General features: G+C 49.0%; 1 protein-coding gene and 1 long non-coding RNA gene across 2 annotated transcripts; one reads left to right on the top strand and one right to left on the bottom strand.

The window, feature by feature from the left end:
• Nucleotides 1-2050: 2050 nt before the first annotated feature.
• Nucleotides 2051-20188, bottom strand: POF1B (POF1B actin binding protein). The gene is made up of 15 exons (XM_068204568.1): nucleotides 19734-20188; nucleotides 14462-14500; nucleotides 13974-14075; nucleotides 11863-12036; nucleotides 10802-10932; nucleotides 9850-9877; nucleotides 8954-9028; nucleotides 6665-6757; nucleotides 5945-6058; nucleotides 5617-5769; nucleotides 5391-5501; nucleotides 4631-4759; nucleotides 4278-4351; nucleotides 4075-4189; nucleotides 2051-3033 (listed from the first exon to the last, which is right to left on the bottom strand). The coding sequence occupies exons 1-15, from the start codon at nucleotides 20076-20078 to the stop codon at nucleotides 3028-3030; spliced, it is 1689 nt and encodes a 562-aa protein (XP_068060669.1). The 5' UTR covers nucleotides 20079-20188; the 3' UTR covers nucleotides 2051-3027.
• LOC137482322 (uncharacterized) lies at nucleotides 2759-7715 on the top strand. Its single transcript, XR_011004012.1, has 2 exons — nucleotides 2759-2891; nucleotides 4131-7715. It is a non-coding gene; the product is annotated as an uncharacterized lncRNA (long non-coding RNA).
• Nucleotides 20189-20681: the final 493 nt, after the last annotated feature.

Genomic DNA, 20681 nt, shown 5'->3' with positions numbered 1-20681 from the left:
GATGGACCAAATAATCAGGTAATTAATTGTTCTTTATCAAAGCAGGAGGTAGGTTGCTGTTCACTAGGAAGTGGTGTTTTAAATCTTCTGAAATGGAAGGATAAAATGCCACCTGAGTCCTCAGCAGTTTGAGGGAGAGTTCCCAAATCCTTCTCAGTGCCCTCTCCCAGTAAATATTTGGGAGCTGTGACAGGTCAGGGGTGCTTGAGCAAGCAGAGCCTCACAAAGGTGTGCAGGGCTTGCTCTGAAATGTCAGATCTGTTTTGTCTGTTTTTATTGGGCTGACAGGTGCAGTTAAAAGTGATTCACATCCTGATCATCAGCTATGTTTTTCTTTCCTCAGATTTCAGCTGCCCACAATGAAAGGCAATAAATTAGAGAGAAAACACGGAAGAGCTGCAGCAGAACTCTGGAGGAAAGGTGAGGTACTGGGTGTGGGCTGGTGGCTGCTGGAGTTGTCAGGGACTTCCCAGCCAGGGCTCTCTGGCTTTTATTTTACAGCTGGGGCAGAGAAACTTCAATACTGCAGAAAGGTCAGTCAGAACAAAGACAGTTTTCTCCTTTTCAGTGTAAAACAAGACTCCCCATTCTGGCAGATAAAGACAGGGCAGAATGTATGTTATTATAATTACATAAAGTAAGTAGTGTTTGATTTTTTTCTACTTTGTTCCTAGAAAAAATGTAGAAGTCTTGGTGAACCTACTTGAAATTGAGGTGGGAAATGAGCTAAAGTAAAATCTTCTAACCAGCATTTACAGAGCTGAGTAAATGAGAAAATGTTTTTTTGTAAACTCCAGCAGAAACCACATTAGGTAAATCAGTTCCAGTTCCACAGTAAAGAGGGGACAGCTGAGCCCACAGTAACAGGTGCTTCATAGTAAAAAATACTAAATTTGCTTTTTAAATACATATGGTTTGAAAACAAAACCAGCCTATAACTAAATGGCCATATGCTTTTTTTACTAGTCTAACTCAGCTTTTTGACAATTGCTTTGTGTTTTCTGTGAATACAAAGTGTAGTTACAGCCTCTGCTCTGTAGCATTTACAGGGTCTGGTGACCTTCAGATTCTTTGGGGAACTGTGCTTGTCCCCAGGAGAGCTGGCTGGCCTGAACAGCAAGCTGGGCTTTTTGTAAGCAGGCTGCAGCTTTCCTGGCTGCCCCAGGATGGTGTTTCCACTGGGATGGATCAGCTGGATTGGAAAAGAGCATTTTGCCTGTTGGTGGCCTTTGCCATGGAATTGTCTCACCACGCCCAGCAGCTCCTGGTCTGAGCCCTGTCCCTCCTTGAGGAGTTCCCTGTGCTGTGCCAGGGAGTGGAGGAAATACAGGTTGGTGTCACTGAGGGGCTGCTCAGGAAATCCATGGCTGGGATGAGCCATCGGGAGCTGTGGCCATTAATAACTCCCATTTCTGTTCTTTGTAGCTTCGTCTGAGCTGTGGGAAACCCCAGCCCTGGTGGGAGCACCTGCACCCAGACACCTGCACAGGTAACTGATGGCATTGAACAGGCATGGTGCTGTTAGTCCTTCTGCTGTTTAACATCACCAATGGTGGAAAGTCTTTTGCTGACAGTGTAACTAAAATTATTTATTGCACTGCCACTGTCCCATGGCAGCAGCACATTAGCTCTGAGTGTAGATGTCCCTTTTATTCACTGCTCTGCAGAAAAGGGGGTTGCTTTAGAATCTGTTTTAGAAAAATTACTGAATGCAGAGGGGCAAGGCACTCTGCCTTCAAATGAGGGTATTTAACTAGTTAAAGCCAGGCCGAAGGGGGGACCAGGCTGGTGAAACTGCAGGCCCATCTCAGCCTGAACACACTCAAAGACCTGCAGCAGGAACAGGTTTTACTTGTAGCTCTTTGGCCAGTCCTGAAGAGCACGAGGCCAGCTGGACATCCAGCATCACCTGAGGGAGTTCTGGCAGCAGCAGCCAGAAAAGGGAGCCAGCCCCAATCCTTCACTTGTAAAGATTCATGGAGAGGAACAAGACACCACTACATCCCCCTCCAGCTGTACACAGTTTGTTTCCAGGACAGACAGACAGAGATCCAGAGAGTTAGACTTGGGTTTATTTCATGGTTACAGGTAGCCTCCAGCGTTCTTTCCCCATTAAACATTGCCCAGGGTCTGTAGTATCTGGGAACAGAAATACATGGCTGCAGCAGGAAAGCAAAGCAAGAACCCCACCATAAAAGAGCACCTTTGGATTGCAGTGTTGCAAACTTTCCCCGTGAGTCTCTGTGCTGTGTTGCTCAGACAACTACTGAATCATGAACACCAAATCAGTTTGAAAGAATTTCTGTGGTCCTTCAAGGAGTGGAAATTGTAAATGACAGGTTGCTCTGATAAGGAAATTTAGTCCATGAGTTATTTTCACACAAAATTCTTCTATATAAAAATATACCAAGTTCTTGAAAATTTAAAGCACAGCAAATAAATACAGCTGGTTTGGGGCTGAAAATACATCACCTCTGAGGTCAGAAGCATTCTCTAAAATGAGCCTTGGCCCAGCCCTTCACTGAACTGGGTCCTGCTGGCATTTGCCAGGTCAGAAGCTGGGTTTGATGTAAGTTTTGTCCTTTGTGTCCGAGCTTCCCAGACAGAGGCAGGTGTAAGGTAAAGGAGCAGTTCCCAGTGAGGTATTTTTGAAGTTCCCATGCAGCCCGTGACTCTGCACTGAAAGCAGCTGTGGGAGGGGTGGGATTGACATCAGGGTCATTCCCACTCTCAGCATGAAGAGACAGAACATGGCTACAAGGACGAAGAGGAAAAGGTTTCAGGTGTCTTCCTTTTGTCTCCCAGATTGCTTCAGGACTGGCTGAAGAACAGGAGTTAGTCAAGAACAGCTGAAGTCCAGAGGGATAGCATCCCACTCTTCCGAGGGAAAAGTGAGTCCTTAATGTTTTCCCAGCCTTCCTCACTATCAAGACTGAACCTTTTTTTGGATGCAGAAGAGCAGAAAGTAAAGCAGTTTTAGTGGTTTGTGAACTCCTTGGAGCAGCTCTGAGGGCTCAGAGGTTTCTCTCATTCCTAAAAGAAACAAGCAGCTTGTTAGAAGAAATCCACAAACCTGTTTCTGTTATGAAACAGAACTACCTCCCAAAAAGCATCTCATTTAGTTACCTACTTGTTCTCTCTTGTACAGTGTCCAAGGGGACCAGTGAGCCTTTCCTCTGTACTAAGCACTTTACTTTTTCATTTCTCTATTGATGTTTCCTTGCTTGACATTTCACTAGGTTGCAATGCACCGGGGTGAGGTTTAGGGATCAGTACTAAAACTCTGCTCTTTGCCAGTGCTCTGAGCTTTGCTTTTTTAATCCTGCTGCAGGCAAGGTCCCCTTGAGGGACATGCCAGGTGTGTTACCTACATCTGCTCAGGCTGTGACAGAACTGTCCCCTGGCTGTGCCCCCTCCGTGGTTGTGTCCAGGTGCTGCTGTGACCTTGTGCCTGCAGCCACCACCACACCCCTGCTTGGCCACTCTGCCATTTCTTCAGCCTTTACCTTGTAGACAGACTTGGCTCCATGAGCCCTGCCTATAACAGAAATAGCTTCTGCAGCCCTGTTTTCTATTTTTACTCTGAATCACTCCTTGAAATGTCAGCACTCTTCTACATTCCTGTCCTCGTCACTGCCCTGGCTCAGGGTGAGTTTCAGGGATGTGGTGCTTTGTATGTTTTAGTAATGGCTTGGAGTCATTAACTCTCCTAATGCAGAGGAGCACAGCCCTCCCAAATCCCTCCTCACCTTAGAGCACAGCAGGACACAGTCCCTGCCTACCTGCTCAGTACAGCAACACCCCGGGGCCAGTGTTAGAGCAACGCTGATGCTTTTGTTCAGGGTAATTACGTGCCCGAGAAAACAACAAAATGTTTTATTTTCACCACACCCACCAATTACTGCCTGCTCTAAGAGCTAGGACAGTTCCCTGGCTGCAGTCAGTCACTTTGCTTTTTGCAGCTGAATTACCACAGGGCATCCCTGAGCTCTCAGTGTGGGGTAATACTTGCTTTGACGTTAAATTGAACACTTAGGATTGCAGAGGGAACAGTCCATCTCCAGGTACACTTACATGTTTCCAGATCTCTCCAGTCCTCTCAATTACAATCGTTTGTGATTTATTGACAGGTGATGTGACCTTGTAGTCATCAGACAGCAGACCCAGAATAGGATACTGATTCCTGTACCTGTAGAGAGTTGAACAGGTTGCTAAACAGAGCCTAAACAAAGGAAAGCCCAAAGGATGTGTTTTTTAAAAAATGAATAACATGTTACTTTTTAGTGATGATGGCTGTCACCCCAGGGGACTGACTGCCTGATAACTTCTCATGCTTCAGTCTGAAGAGCTCCTGACAAAACCAAAAGCAAACATTGATATGAAGTCATGTTTTTTGAAGTATCAGTTCACTAAAGCCACAAAAAAGTATTTGCAGAAATTTGTCTCAACAGTCTGAAAATCTGCCCTTTCAGAAGGCTGGCAGAGGAACAGCATTCAGTTAGAACAAATCCTCACCCCCTTTCCTGAGCCAGGAGAGGACAAGGGACTTCCTGGTAAGGTTCCACCTACACAGTACATGGAGGCTTAAACACAAAAACCCTTAGGAGAGAAATAACTTGTATTATTTTACCTCTTGCTGTTGTTTAATAAAAGCCTCTTTGTCCTCCAGCAGCGATGTCAGTTCGTGCAGCCTCATTTGCAAGTCACTATTGCTCCCCTCTCTCCTGGTTATGTCCTGCTGGAACTGGCACAGCTGGGACTGCAGAACAAGGCAGGAACTCTCAGGTGTGGGGGGCTCTGGGCAGGGCCCCTCAGCACCCACCCAGGGCTCCAGGGGTGGCATTTCATTAACGCCATCAACAGTGAGATCCAGGGAAATCAGGTCAGGATGTTGAGCCACACAGTAAATTCAGAAAGTGCTAATTGGACTGAATTTGATCCAGTATTAATTTAATGATTTTAGAATTCTCAAGCTAAACCAACACTGAACCAGTTGAATTGGCTTCCAACTGGCTTCCAGAGTTGGAGACTTTTACCACTGATTTCCATGAGAGACATTTCCTAAGCTGTGACTCAGGTTTATTTTTGTTTCCTATGAAGCATATTTTGACTAATTTCTTACGTTATCAGGACACACAAAATATCCTTTTAGGACAGCCTACTAATCAGGTTGATCCCTAATTTCTTCATGTAAAGAATGGTTGGGTTTTTTTTAAATCACAGTTTTATGTTCTACTACAAAGAACATGTAAAGGTTTTAAACCGTCAGCGATGCCTATGAGTAAAGGAACTGCACAAGCAGAGGACACCCAAAGAGTGCCTGTGGTAGATCTCTGCTGCTCTAAGTGCAGGAGCAGCTGTCCCTGCACTCAGCCAGCAGAGCCCCTTACCCTGAGGCTGCGGATCTCCCTGTCCTTGTCCTCCCTCAGGTTGTTGATCATCTCCACGTAGCGGCTGGAGAGCTCGTCCGTCGTGGTCTGCAGGGTTGGGCTGGAGCAGCTCTGCGGCAAAGAACCCAGTTTTATTTTACAAAGAGAGTTTTCATTGTTAGTTTTCCTACACTGATCCCTCTGAGTCTGGGACTCAGCTACTGCACCCAGCCAGGGGAGCCCTCACCTGCAGCTTGAGGCTCTGGATCTCCTGCTCCAGGGCCCTCTTGCTGTACTCCAGCTCCTTCAGCTGGCAGTCCTTGTCGCCCTCGCTGAGCCGCAGGGACAGGAGCTGTTCCTCCAGGGAGCGGCATCTGGCAGTGCTGTCCCTGAGCCCTTGCTGGAAAGCACAGGGGGAATGAGCACATGGACTTCCTCAGAGGAGGAACAGCATCACACACACAACAGGCAGCAGTTACTCAGAGTACCCAGCAGTTACTCAGAGTACCCACAAGTCAGCAAATTGCCCCCATTTTGGTTGCCTGGAATGACACTGGAAATGTTTCTTGATTCACCTGCTGCTGACGATTGTTCTCCCTCAGAGAAGCCAGCATTGTTTCATATTCTTTCACTTGGGAATCCTTAAAAGCCAAATCCTTCTTCAGCAAGACATTGTCAGTTTCCAGCTTCTGCAGGACAAAAGTCAAAAGTTTATAGTCAAAAGCTGAAATTTTTCAGTAAACTCTTCCCATAAAGTGCAACACAGTCATTAATATAGGGATGTTTTAGAACTGAGACCATGCTCAACTTTCTTGGAAGTCTGGGGCTTAGGTACATAGCACACACTGTGGCTTTGTGTTGGGTGGTGAGCACTGGGATCCTGGACACTGCCCTTCCAGTCTGCCCCAGAAACAATTTAAATAGAAGCCAACAAGAAACCCCAAACAAAAGCCACCCCAAAACTAAGCCCACTGCACACACTCCTTGTTCTGTGCTCAAGTTGAAACTCTTCTCCCTCAGCTTTGCATTTTGCAGGACAATGCTGTGACATTCCCAGCGGTGTCGAGCACTTGGGCTGGTGTGGGGAACAACCGGAGTTGTCTGCTGCCTACAGCCACAGGGCTGTGATGGCTGAAGGCCGGAGAACCTGTGGAGCTGCCAAAGCCACCCGTGTCCATCCAGCCCCCTGAGGCACTGACAGAGCAGCCACTGCCACCAGCACAGCCACAGCCTGGAATGCCAGCCCTGGACTGCTGCTGCCAGCTGGGAGCAGCTGGACGAGGAACAGGACTCACCCCCAGGTCATCCTGCAAATGGCAGAGCTCCTCCCGCAGGTTCTTGAAGGTGGAAAGCACCAGTCTCAGGGATTTGTCCGATGTCACTCTCATCTGGGAGGGGACAAATGAAAAGGATAATTGGGATTAATTAGGCAGCTTTGTTTACAATATGCCTGACCAGAGGTAGAACAGAAACTGCTTTACAGGTGACAGTAACTTCTAAAACCATTGCACGTCCTTTGAAGTGCCCACAGTTTCTACAGGAAACGTTTTCATTGCACTTTGTTCTGCAAATGCCAGTGTCCAATTTCTGCCTTGTAACTCAGGACAACGTTGTTAAAATGGAAGGAATAACAGGGTAAGGAACTGTCTTTGTACACCAATAAAGGGAAAAATAAATGAGTTAATATTGTACAATTATTATTTGAGCTATAAAAGCTTTGTGCTTACATTGATTTTTAAACATTGCTGCCCTGCCTGAAAAGGCATAGAGGAATGAGTCATGTTTGAGATCTGGCAAAGCTTTGGGCTCAAGGATGAGGGAATTTAATTAACATTTTTAAGAATTCAAATTAAAAAAGCTCATGCAGGCAACTCCTCCCTTTAAAAGGAAAAAGATCCCAAAGATGAAAGGAGGCACCTGGATGAAAGAGAAAACTATAAGTGACCACAGCCCAACAATGTTCTCCTTTGGAATGTTAATTTTAATGCCTTTAATAGCTGTGTATTGATTCAGGTGAAAATATGAATTGTTGCATTTCATGATACATTTATAACATTTAAAAGAAGAAAAATAGACTTTGAAAGGACACACAAAATAACTCAAGTTGTAACGCTCCTGGAAGGGCTAAATATTCTGTGCAAAATCTGTGTTTTTTTCCTGTCCAGATAAAAGTGAAACCCTCCTGTGTGTTCCCTTAACTTGGAGCTCTCATGCTCTCTATCCATAATAGAGACTGGCCCTTGCCCAGTTTTTTATCCCCACTGGTGCCATGATGTGACTGAGACTTCATTCCTAGTGTAACTCACCTTTTTTTTTGTTTTGTAATTAAAGTGGAATTTCACTTTTGCCTTATGGTTTGCTGGTTTTATTGTGTAATACACTATAGAGTAGTTTGAAAGAAGGAATTGAGTCAAATGGTGAAATTTAGACTATAAAAATGAAAGTAAAACCCCACTCAGCAATCGCTTAGTGCTAGAGGCTGCTAAATCCCAGAGGTGCCATGTGCTTCTCCAGTGGAATTCTCTATGTCCTTGGAGGAGCCTATGGGCATTCCCAGCTCGGGGAATCCTGGGCTGTGCAAACCCTTCCCTCCCAGTTCTGTCCTGGTGGCCACAGGGTCTGAGAGCAGCCTGGGTGGATCCTGACAACACCTGGTTCCCCAAAAGCCATTCTGGCTGCATTTTATAATCACAGCTGGGAGGATGTAAAACCAGCTGGACACAGAAACGACAGGAAATGCCTGTTCCAGCTTTTTCACCTGGAGCTGAACCAGCCTCCCAGGACAGTGTGCCAGCGTGAGGCCATGGAATGTCCTCATGCTGGCTGGAATGTCCGTGGGGTTGATGTCCATCTTCCTTGTAAGAGAAGCACAGAATAATTCCAGTTGGAAGGGATTTAGGAGGTCAGAGCTGGGCAGCTGCAAACTCGGACCAGGCTGCTCCTTCTCAACTTCATTTCAGTGCATTTTTTTTTTTTTTACCAGGAAGTGATTCCGAGGTGCAGCTCCCAGGTAGGATCACCCTCCCCCTACCTGAGGGAGCCCAGATCAGGACACTCCTGCTGAGGCTGCCCTGACACACCTGCCTCTAAGGCAGCTCTGAGTGCTGAGCTGTGCTTTTGGCATCCAACAGCAAATGGAACCACTCCTGTTGTGGTTCAGGTGTAAAGGGTTTTGTCCTCCTGGGCTGCTTCTTCAGCTCCCTCCCTCCCTCCTCCATGCCCAGCCATGGGGCTGGGCTGGGAGCAGGTGGGATTCAGGCTCTGCTTCTGGTTTTTTAGCATCTCCTATTTGTGTTTGGCTTTTAAAGTCTTAATACACAACACAGAAAGATGAAAGGTCTCTGTTTTCCTGTCAGTGGCCAAAAGCCAAGACAGTTTCCAGTGAAACTGCAGGAAAGCCCCTGCAGAGCTCAGTTTAAAACACACAAGTGGACTGTGGGTCCATGTGACACTTCCTCTGAAGCCCCCATTCCAGCCCCCTCACTCTAGAAACAATGGGATGAGGGAATACAGAGTGCAGGGTGTTATGCACCAAGTCCCTCCTGTGTGTGAGCCAGCTCCTACAGGCTGCCAAGCTCCCTTACCTGGAGGAGATAACGAATCTGCTGCTTTGTTGCCTCAGACAGTCCTTTGGGAATTAATTCTTCAATATCTTCAGTCTAAGCAAAGAAGGGAGGAAAGGGGAGATATCTTGATTAAGAATTTTGCCTGGTAGATTAGTAATGTGGTTTCTTCATTAATTACACAGGTCTGCTATGAAAAGCATCCTTAGTACAAGGCAAATAAGAACAAAAATAGATCAAAGTCTATCCAGAAAACTTCCAAAGTCTTTTATATGTGGGGCATGTACAAAGTGAGATAAAGTGATACATGAAGCATATATTCAAATCCTTAAATTCAACATTTAAAGGAGTATTCAAAGCAATCCTCTCTCAGGGACTAACAGCTGATGCGACAGCTCCCAGCAGTTTATGGTGGGGCAAAGCCTTGTGTTCCTGAGTGGGCTGCCAGTAAACCCCAGATGACCACCAGGAGATGCTGCCAGGGTTCAGTGGCATTTGCTTCCTGCAGGTGAAGCCTGGACAGGCATTTCTGCCCCATTCACACGGAATGCCTTCAAAGGGGCATCACCTGCTGCTCAGCAGCAGCTTCACTGGGCAGGGAGTGAGAGAGCCTTTGCAAAAAACACATTGTAAAAATACAGGTACCTGTGCAAGTCATTTTCCAGTGAAAACATTATTGGAACAGCAGGAGAGACTTCCAAAATGTGACTCTCATGGTGGAATAATCCAATTTCTGAAGTTTTCTTTCAGTATTATCACATTTGCAAATGCCTGCCTGGCAGTAGTTTTCAGGCTCTGAATGTTTTTACAAGCAGGAAGCATTAACTAACAAAGACCAGCCTCCTTCATTTCAACTGCTTTGGCTTTATTTGCTTGAACCCTCCCCCAGCGGTGTCAGGGGACAGCCTGGGCCTTACCTGGCACGTGAATTCAATGTCGTGGTTCCTGTAAAACACAAAAAGCTGTCTGAGAACTTCCAGGATTCAGGCCCATAGTCACCACTAAAAGATTATCTGGACAATACAGAGCAAGGAAGGATCTTTCTCAGCTGAAGAGTCATTACCTCCCCTCTGTGGAGGAATTCCTGGGGAGACTGGAGTCCTACAGCAGCACAACACCGGCTGACTATCCCCAGTCCTTTGGGCAGTTATCCCAATTATGGGCAGTTAACCCAATTACTCCCTTAATTGCCTGGGTAATGGTTCACCCACAACTCTGCTGCAATTCCCTGCCCTGCCCCAAGTGTTGACTCGGCATTCTCAGGGTTTCTGTGATGGTTCAATTCCCTTTTTCCCCTGCTACAGGACCACTTTCCTTATTCAGTGACCTTGGAAGACACCAGACAAGATCGGGAGTGAGGGGGAAGAATGAGGGTGATGGGAGGGAAGGGGGGAAGGTTGTGCAGGGCCCTGCCTGCTGTGACTCTCATTTCTTTCCACAGATAGTCTGCAGGGCTCTGCAGAAAATGTGCTTAATGTTCATTTGGATATAGAGCCTGAGCTTTATGCCTTTAATCCATGACACAACATCACAACAGGACTGAGGAAATTTGGATGTTTGGGTTCTTTCTTCAGGACCCGGCAATAGAATTGTGTCATGAAATATATGTCAGAGTGTGCTGTAAGTTCTTGTTTGCTCAATGTACAAACACGTGTGGGAGACACAATTCTTAAGCATCCCATTCAATAAATTTCCTTGGCTTACAGCATTTCTATGTCCTCAGTTACTTGCAAATCAGATGAATTTGCAGAACATCCAGTCAATTCCAACTGTCAGGAAAAAACAACCAATTCACAAACAACACTGTCCCTGTCAGCTGTGCCGTGCTGGATGTCTGGGACACGGCAGTGACAGATCCAGTGGCAATACCTCGTCCCAATCTTCTCCACGTGCTGCAGCAGGCAGCCGTACAGGTCATTGCTCTTGCGGTGCAGCTCGGCCAGCAGCTCCCCAAAGAAGCGACAGTCCAGCTGCTCGGGGCTGTCCTGGGGGCAGCTCACCTGGCAGGAGACAGGCAGGGCATCAGAACAGGATCCCTTCTTTGGGATGAAAGCTGAACATGAAAATGCTACAGGTAGGATTTGGGTCTGGCTGCTCTTAGCAATTTTCAATTTAATTACACTTTTCTTGGTCTTCCATGTCTGCTGGTTTTCAATAAACTCTACAGAGAGGAATGATTTCCTTTAGAACAACAAGAACCAGGCCAAGTCCTGCTTCCACAGCAGTGTCCTCGGCCCAAGCTCAGTGTCCTGAGCTGGCTGATGGGAGTGTCCGGCTCTGGAAGGTTCTGCACAGGTCTGACGCCGAGGTCCCCAGGGTGTCTGTCACCCAAACACCGACCGGGTGTACAGGAGGGACCTGCTGCACTCCCTCCCCAGCTGCACTAACAGGCTGCAGGTACACCAGGAAGCACCTTTAGTGCTCCCACTGAATTTGTGTCAACAACTTTTGCATCAAATTGAAATACATTTGAAACCCTGGCTGATCAGCATAGGAGGGAAGGAACCCTGAGCTGATGTTATAAAGCAATGTGTGTTTTCTCCCAAAACAAAGGCTGTGCATCTCTGTGTTTGCGAACAGACTGACAGGTGAAACGCGGCTGGATTGATGGGTGAAGAAAACTGAAAGCAAACAGCGCCGTGAGACTGAGCCCAGTTAAACACCACGGGCTCATCTCCGTCAGTGCACACCCGAGCCCAGGTCTGTGACAACAAGAACTACAACTCTCAAACTGCCTTTCCCCCCCACAGCACGCGAGAAAGGCTCAGGCGGTCCCAGACAGACACACAGACCCTGCTCAGTGACAGGGGTGTGGTGCTGAGAGTCCCACCCCAACCTCTGGAGGCTGCAGAGCCATGAAACCGCTCACTCCGCAGTCCTGTCCCTGCCCGAGAAGCAGCCGCGCCGAGAGCAAAGAGCAGAGCCCTCACCAGCTCGGGGGGGGCCGTGCCCCTCCTCACGGGCTGTCCCCGGCACTCGTCGCTCCCCGGGCCCGGGCACAGCTCGCAGGGACTGCCCGTCTGTGTCTGCTGGCACTGCTGCGTGACCGGGAGCGGCGGGCACTGCTGGCACGGCTCCGCCGGGCACACCTGGAACTGCCGCTCCTGGCACAGAAAGGACCTGTTAGTGCTGGGCCCGGCATGCACGGGAATGCCCCTGCGGGGGCAGGAAAGGGTTAATGCTGGGCACTGCGGGGATGGGCAGTGCCCCTGCTGGGACAGGAAAGGGTTAATGCTGGGCACTGCGAGGATGGCAATGCCTCCGCTGGGACAGGAAAGGGTTAATGCTGGGCACTGCGGGGATGGCAATGCCTCCGCTGGGACAGGAAAGGGTTAATGCTGAGCACTGCGGGGATGGCAATGGCCCTGCTGGGACAGGAAAGGGTTAATGCTGGGCACTGCGGGGATGGCAATGGCCCTGCTGGGACAGGAAAGGGTTAATGCTGGGCACTGCGGGGATGGCAATGGCCCTGCTGGGACAGGAAAGGGTTAATGCTGGGCACTGCAGGGATGGCAATCCAGGACAGAGGACACCTGTCAGTGCTGGGCACTGCGGGGATGGCAATCCGGGACAGAGGACACCTGTCAGTGCTGGGCACTGCTGGGACAGAGGACACCTGTCAGTGCTGGGCACTGCGGGGATGGCAATCCGGGACAGGGGACACCTGTCAGTGCTGGGCACCGCTGGGACAGAGGACACCTGTCAGTGCTGGGCACTGCAGGGATGGCAATCCGGGACAGGGGACACCTGTCAGTGCTGGGCACCGCTGGGACAGAGGACACCTGTCAGTGCTGGGCACCGCAGGGATGGCAATCCGGGACAGGGGACACCTGTCAGTGCTGGGCACCGCGGGGATGGCAATCCGGGACAGGGGACACCTGTCAGTGCTGGGCACCGCGGGGATGGCAATCCGGGACAGAGGACACCTGTCAGTGCTGGGCACCGCTGGGACAGAGGACACCTGTCAGTGCTGGGCACCGCATGGAGTGGGACATCAACCTCAGTAGTGAATGAAATCCGCCTGTGACTGGCGGTGCTGGTGGTGGTTTTGGATGTTTTAATAATCCAAATTAAATTGCTTTTATACCTAATTGAACGTGAGTTTGCCTCACACTTTCATACTCCAGGGTTGTAATTCTCTAATTTTCCTTCCAATTTTAGTAGCTGCCAGCGATAAGCATGGGTGAAAAACCTTTCCCAAGGTGGATGTCCCACTACACATGAAAATTTCCTTTAGAACTATGCTCCTGATTTGACCTAAATCTAAACATAGCCCAGGTAACAAAAATCAGAAGTAAAACTACGATTTCCAGGGCTAAACTCCACAGTTTTTTGTTCTTTTTTTGCACATTACCAGCAGAAAGAAATAAGCTGTTATTTGTAATTACGGTTTTTTTTTTTCCTTTTCCACTTCAGAGACTGGGTATCACAGAATTCAGCTGTCTAAAATCCTGAGAGTCATGAAAAGTTCCGTTTTAAAAAACTAAGTAAAAGACCTCACGTAAATCACTCTGAGATATGCTAAATTTCAGTATTTTTTTCCTGTTGGAAATGTTACAGAGCAATAAAATGGAGCGATATTTTTGCTATTGACAAAACACCAATTGTGAGATGAAATTTCAGACAGGTTTGCCAAATATATTTTTTTCAAGAGTCGGCAAAAAAAAATATTGCATTTTTATTTTTTTTTTCTAAAAATGTATCTTGGTTGCTCTGTTATGAAGCTATTGCAAGAAACTAATTCACAGCCACTATTCTGATAGAGACTAAGAATATTAGAGATACAACAGCAGTTTTCATTGTTAGTTAATAATAAATTCTTAGGAAAAATACGGCAAACATTCCACCTTCTGATCTCCTTAAATATTGCTTCATTTACTTTGAGAATGTCTCCTAGATCACAACAAGGCAGTTCTCAGGTTGGCAGCTACACCTAACAAAAATAAGAAAAAATCCAGAACCAACCCAACCCAGAAACATCAATTTCCTGCTACCAACTCAATTTTCTTCTTGCAATAGATAATTTAAACACCCAACTTACTTGGAGGGGATTTAATAGCTCATATTTTCTTATTGTTTTTTCATAGATGACATTATTTCCAGGAGAGAAATTGGCCCCTCTGAGAAAAGGGGATAATGGCTCCTGTAAAACATGTAAATAAAAACATCCATAAATCTTGTCAAACAGCAAACTCAGGATTAGTGTAATTTTGACTAAAAATAGATAATTTAAATTTATGTGAGATGGCCTTTAGGATGTGAACATGTGAGTGAGTGTGTGTTCACTTGGAAACAAAGTGGTTGTGCTTGGATAGGGACTATGTGAAATAAATACAGTAGCAACAGTTAGTAATTAATCAATATTAACAAAGACTTAGCAGCTGAGAGGTGGGAGCCTGAGAGGCCATTCTGCAGCGTTTCCAATCCCTCATAATTGCATCTCTCACCCTCAGAGATGTGAGCTGTGTGCTCAGAGTGTTTATCATCCCCAGTAGAGGAGCTGAGGGAAGTCCAGCAGAGTTTCCCTACCTGATCCGGGTTCTCAATAATGATCCTGCGGATGGTGCCCTGCAAGGAAGGAAAAAAGGTTCAGAGATTACTGCACCGCAGCCTCTAACACCTTTTCTGGCAAAGGAATCAAGGAATCTGCTTATGGACATTGGCTGTAAATACTTTGGGATCCACTGGCCACAATCACTTGGAGATGTTTTAAACCCAGGACCTTCACACCCCAAAGGAATTGGTCCATGTGCAGCACGGCAAGACACAATCCATCACTGCATTTTGAGAGCTGGGTTTTTCTCAATCCCCTCTTAGCAGGTCTGAGGGAATTAGTCCATATTTTCTCTAAGTGCAGCAGAACAGGCTACAAATCAAAGCTGGATGAGGCTTCCTGGATCCCATGTCCCAGTCCATCTCTTTTATTTTCGTTTTTTTCAGGTTACACATCAAACTCAGCTGGTGTAGATGGAGATGCATCCCATTTCTTTTTGTTTCACCAAGGCATGAAAATTTGGATTTTGCTTAAAATCAGAAGTGAACAGGTAGAGGAGCTGCCCAACAACCCCCTGGGTCACACCCAGTGCACACAGCTCCACAGCTGCCACCTCTGGGGATGAAGCCCACGTGGAGCATCTGCACATTCCTGAATGAAAAATGAGATGTGCCTCTTTAAATCAAGAATCTGTCCCTGGCAGCAGCTTTGTTTTCAAATAGATTTCTTCAGGTTTTGCCCCAGCACTGTCTAGAAGCAATTGCAGACACTGTCGTCTACAGTTCTAACAAATCACACATTGCTTCAACCCTTCACATCCAGGTCTTCACCCAAACAAGCAGAGCTCCCACTGAACCCAGTCTAAGGACTGGGCAGTCTGTCAGTTTGCAGCACACTGTTTATCCTCCCTCACAGCACAAACCTCCGATTTTCATAATGAATCATTTCTTCCCCAAAGTCAGGGGGAAGTTTATGTTGCTGCAGTTCAGTCTCAGCCGCATTCTCACCCAGGTGAGAGCAGCTCTGAAGTAGGTCAGGTTTCCTATCAACTCTTGCATAAGTTTAGGAAGCCTGGAGCTGTTTTCCAAACCTCCCAAGAGTGAATCATAACAGCACCAGGAAAGAGAAACAAAAGTAGAAAAGAAACTGTTTTTGCAGCAGTCAGAGTAATTAAGAAATTTCAAAATTAAAAATGTTGCAGAAACTTTGGGAGCTGCTCAGTGCAGCTGCCACCCCATGGGCCAGCAGGACTCTGGGGACACAGCACAGAGAGGTGGCACATGCAGCCCAATCCCTTCACCACCAACACCTGCAGAACTGGAACTAAAAAGTGAAATACTCAGCACAGGAATGGCCACTGGTCCTTCCTTCAGCCCAGTCTCAGAGCAGGCACAGCCCGAGCCCGGTGTCCGTGAGAAGCACACGGAGCTGTGACACCGGAGAGCCGTGGGACAGCAGGGACTGCTCCATCCCAGCACGGGGACAACACATGGCCATTGTGTGACACTGAACAATTCACTGGAATTCACTGAAAGGTTGCACAAACGTGCCAGGACTAACTCAAAGTCTAGGGAGGATAACGCATCCGGGGTGTCTCAGAGGAATAAACCCACAGCAGAGGAGTCTGGAGCATGTTAAATTGAAATAGACCTTCATAATATTCTCATTGTATATGCAATGTTATACAGAACCTAAGAATGTTTTGCCTGGATAAAATTATGCTTATTTTTGAGATACCCAAACTCTTTCATTTTCAAAGAACTGCTTTACAAACACAGATTTGCCTGCCCTTTCTCCCATTCCAGCCAAGCAGGCTGGACTGGCACAGGTTGGGAGGGGACCAAGAGGCAGAAACGCTGTGTCTGTGCCAGCCTGGATTGCCCACACACAGCTCGGGGCTCTGCACAAGGAGCTGCCACCTCCAAGGGCTCCGGAGCTGTCCCCCAGCAGTGGGGACAGTGCCATGGAAAGGGATCTTGGGCTGTTTCTGTTTTCCAGCATTCCCAAGGGGCACAGCTCAGGCTACTCTCTCCAAGCAGGTCAGAAGTGTCTGGAGGTGCAGCATTTTCTAACTGGGAGAAGGAAGGGGAAGGTGGGATTCCAAAGGGAAAGCCCAGTGCTGTTGTGGGTTTGGAATTCATGACAGCCTGACCAGTCAGTCTGGGTCTGTTTTACAGGATCACAGATTGGTTTGGGTTGGAAGGGACCTTAAAGTCCCTCCCTTCCAACCTCCTGCCATGAGGCTTATACGGAGAATTTTAAAAGGTAACACTAAAACTTCCATGAATATTTTTGCAAGTCTTTAAGATTTCTAAATTAGATTTTTAAATTTTAGAATAAACATTTGATAGATTTTCCTTTGATGTGCCAATTTTACGTAGAAGCAAATGTCCCTCTTTTTTTAAATTTCAACAAAAAAATTTAATTTCAACAGGTTACCCTTGCTTCAGCCAACCCAGAGACAAAAGTGAGAATTTCATCTATGTCAAAGGCCTTTATCCACAACACATTGTCTTGCTAACTACAAGCAATCCAGTCATCTGCTCATAATTTGAGTTTCAGTTGACAGGTGAAATGGGGAAATGGCAGGCTGTGTTTGAGACTGTTACAACACAGACCAACCCTAAAGCTGGTTAATATTACACCATTTTCATGGGAGCCCTTTGCACGTCACAGAACTGAGCCCAGCCACACAAACACCTGATTCCAAACATTTCTCACATGGACAGGGAACCTCTACAAAGCCTGTCAGGGTTTTGCATTCTGCAAGCATTTTGTATGTGCCACTTCATAAATTATCTTTTCATGACCATGGAGAAGGGATTCATACACATAAGCCACACTGGAAGGGAATTTATTCCAAGCACTTCTCATTTAGATCAAGCAGAGCAAAATTTGCTGTGAATTACTCCAAGGACAAAACAAACCACGAAAAGTAAAAAAACCCTGAATCCTGAACCACAAAAAGTACCTGCACATGTGCTCTGTGCACTCAGCAATTTCAAATTCTCCCTCTCTCCAGCTTATTAAAAGTGTACATAAACATAAGAGCACACCCCAGCCACACGACTGAAGACTAGCACTGTATCAACAGGGATGTACCTGTCTGTTATTGTTAATCCACACAAGCTCTGCAGAAGCAAATTAAATAGTGCTCTAAAACAGCCCTTTGCTTTAGCAGCAGTACAGAGCTGAAACTTCAGCTCTGGGCTGCCACTAACCCCAAATTCTCCTGTTACAACAAACACAGATGGGAGTTTGGTGTGGGTCCATTCTTCATGTTATGTGGCCCTACACAATGGGCTCAAAGGGCAACTGATCCACTCTTTGGGAATGTCCTACACCCCTCCAGGGCTTCTCTGAGGCAACTCCCATTCAGCACCAAGTGTGCCACTTCTGCCTCCTCCCAGCTGACTTCCCTGTTTGTTACTGTTTTCTGCTTTAATAACTTCCTAATAATCTGTATTAGGCGCCTTCCTTCTCCACCACTGAAACTGCAACCCACACAAAGCCTGACTGAGCTACACCCTCTTGTCTTTAAAGTCTCGTCCAGCAAAACACTTCAGCAAGAAATTAGTTTTCATCAGCAGGACATAATGGATTTAGTGACTACAACAGATGTTGAAAATTAAACATCCTCCATAGAGCAGCAACAGCATTTGAGTCTGTAATCCTTGTTCATGTACTTATGTAGGCAGAGGAAGCCTGGGACGGCAATGTTTATGCCAATGAATATTTAATTAATTAACTGCAATTCAGACTATCATCCAGCCGAGCTGAGCAGATCACTTATCTGGAGGTGAGAGACCTGTGTTTACACTCCTGCCCTACATCTTGCAAAAGGGGATTAACAACCTGGATACAGAGGGAATGGCTCTGCCATTACCAACTCCTACAAAGCCCTTATGATCACAGACTCGTTCAGGCTGGAAAAACTCACCAAGATCATCGAGTCCAACCATTCCCCAGCACGGCCAAGGCCACCACTCGGCCATGTCCTCAAATGCCACAGCCACACATTTTTGAACACTTCCAGGGATGGTCAGTCCACCAGTTCCCTGGGCAGTGTATTCCAATGTTTAACCATCTATTCCATGAAGAATTTTTTCCTAATATCCAACCTAAACCTCCACTAGCACGACTTGAGGCTGTTCCCTCTTGTCCTTGTATTAGTGCAGCTGCTCGTTCACTTCCTAGGATTTACATTAACCATCCTGGAGAGGAGGGCAGCCCTCAAACTATGCAAATATTGCTTTTAAAGGAATGTAAATCTTGTATTAGTCTTAACCCAGACTCTTTTTGATAGTTAAATATAACACGGGAAAGAAAATTCAGTAAGAGTTCATCTTGAAACAAATGTACATTGCCATCTGAGTACAGCAGAGCAATCCTATCGATGTTAATGGCATTCTGCTGTACGAGGAAAAATGGTTTGAGAATAAATTTTAATCTCCTTTCTGGTTTTGCAGTCAAATCTGTTCTTAAGCTATTGGTTTCTAGTTTTAATGTACCATTTGTATGTGTTAAAATGACATTAAACTCCACCGACACTTTCAAGCCAGGCCTTGGATACACACACAACAAACCTGCTGAACTGCATTGTGAGGGCTTTCCAAGCCCGACTCCAACACCTCAGTCGCGGACCTTGCTAAGCACCATCGATTCAAAGAGAACTAATAAGCACACAGGCTTCGTGTTCTATTTACATGAGCAGCCCCAAGTCAGCAGAGCCGCGCGGTGACATCCCGGCAAGGGAAGGGAGCAGCGCCTGCGGCGGCACCGGGGCTGGGCTGTGCCAGAACCGGCGAAAACCGCGTTCTGCCTCAAGAGGGTGGGAAAGGGACACACCGCGCTGGGGCCGGGGCCGGTGACCGCATCCCTGCCCGCGGACAGCGCCGTGAGCCTGGGGACGGCGGCGAGCGCCCACAGCGGCTTTTCCAGAGGGGGAAATGCGCGGGGCGAGCGGAGGGGCCGGGGCTGGACCCGTCCCACCCCCGGGGGAGCCCGGCCCGAGGAGATCCCCTGCCCCGCCGGGCGCACCCGCAGCCTCCGGGGTCGGGCTCCGGCTTCGACAGCTCCTCATCCCGGGCGGGAGCCGGGAGCCGGGTCCCGGGCCGGGAGCAGCCCCCGAGGGGCCGGGCGGGAGCCGGGAGCCGGGTCCCGGGCCGGGAGCAGCCCCCGAGGGGCCGGGCGGGAGCCGGGAGCCGGGTTCCGGGCCGGGAGCAGCCCCCGAGGGGCCGGGCCGGAGCCGGGTTCCGGGCCGGGAGCAGCCCCCGAGGGGCCGGGCCGGGGCCGTGCCCGCCGTACCTGTGGCGGGTCGCAGCCGTGCCCGCAGTCCAGCGGCGAGGCGGCCCGGGAGGAGCAGGAGGTGCTGACCCGGCGGCAGCCCGGCCCGTAGGTGCGCACCCGGTCGTAGGCCACGGCGCCGTCCTGCTGCTGGTGCGGAGCGGGGTCCAGGCAGGGCAGCGGCCGCGGCGGCTCCGGGCACGGCGGGGGCTCGGGGCAGGGCGGCGGCTCGGGGCAGGGCCGGCGGGCGGGCAGGGTGCTGTAGTGCTGCTGCCGCCGGTAGTAGTGCTGCTGCTGCTGCTGCTGCTGCTGCTGGAGGTGCGGGGGCAGCGCGGGCGGCTGCAGCTGCTGCTGCGCCCCGAACATCGCGGCGGGACTGCGGCGGCGGCGGGGCCGCTCCGGCTTTACCTGCGCGGGCCGCGCCTTGGGCGGGCCGCACCTGCGGGCGGGGAGCCCCGGGCCGACCCCGCCCCGGGCCGGGCCCGGCTCGGCACCGGCAGCCGCCCGGAGCGGGCTCCGGGCTCCGCGGCACCGGCAGCCGCCCGGAGCGGGCTCCGCGGCACCGGCAGCTGTCCGGAGCGGGCTCCGAGCTCCGCGGCACCGGCAGCCGCCCGGAGCGGGCTCCGCGGCACCGGCAGCCGCCCGGAGCGGGCTCCGCGGCACCGGCAGCCGTCCGGAGCGGGCTCCGGGCTCCGCGGCAGCGCGCTCCCGGTGCAGCACCGCCGCGAACATCGCCCAGCGCCGGGAGAAAAGCAACGCCGCGCGCTGTTCAGCAAAGCCCTTTGCTGGTGTTCTCTTTACAACGTGTGTAGGGGGAGTGTAAACCCTTGCTTACCTGCTGCTCAAATGAACTTAAATGTACTCTTCACGGGAGGTTATGAACTTGGGCACAGAGCGTTTCCCACCTGCAGGAGCCGCGGTGGCCTTTGGCGGGGCGCAGGAGGCTCTGCCTGGAGCAGCAGCTGCCGG

The sequence above is a fragment of the Anomalospiza imberbis genome, chromosome 14 (assembly GCF_031753505.1).
Source record: "Anomalospiza imberbis isolate Cuckoo-Finch-1a 21T00152 chromosome 14, ASM3175350v1, whole genome shotgun sequence".
NCBI classification, from domain to species: Eukaryota; Metazoa; Chordata; class Aves; order Passeriformes; family Viduidae; genus Anomalospiza; species Anomalospiza imberbis.
This window is presented reverse-complemented; position numbering and strand designations above follow the sequence as displayed.

What these genes read in the sequence shown, in the direction of transcription:
- POF1B (XM_068204568.1), bottom strand. Translation starts at nt 20,078, where the DNA reads ATGTTCGGGGCGCAGCAGCAGCTGCAGCCGCCCGCGCTGCCCCCGCAC. An exon ending in ATTTGCAGGATGACCTGGGG is followed by an intron (nt 6,059 to 6,664) that starts GTGAGTCCTGTT and finishes TTTGTCCTGCAG; the next exon opens with AAGCTGGAAACTGACAATGT. An exon ending in GGGAGATCCGCAGCCTCAGG is followed by an intron (nt 4,760 to 5,390) that starts GTAAGGGGCTCT and finishes CTTGTTCTGCAG; the next exon opens with TCCCAGCTGTGCCAGTTCCA.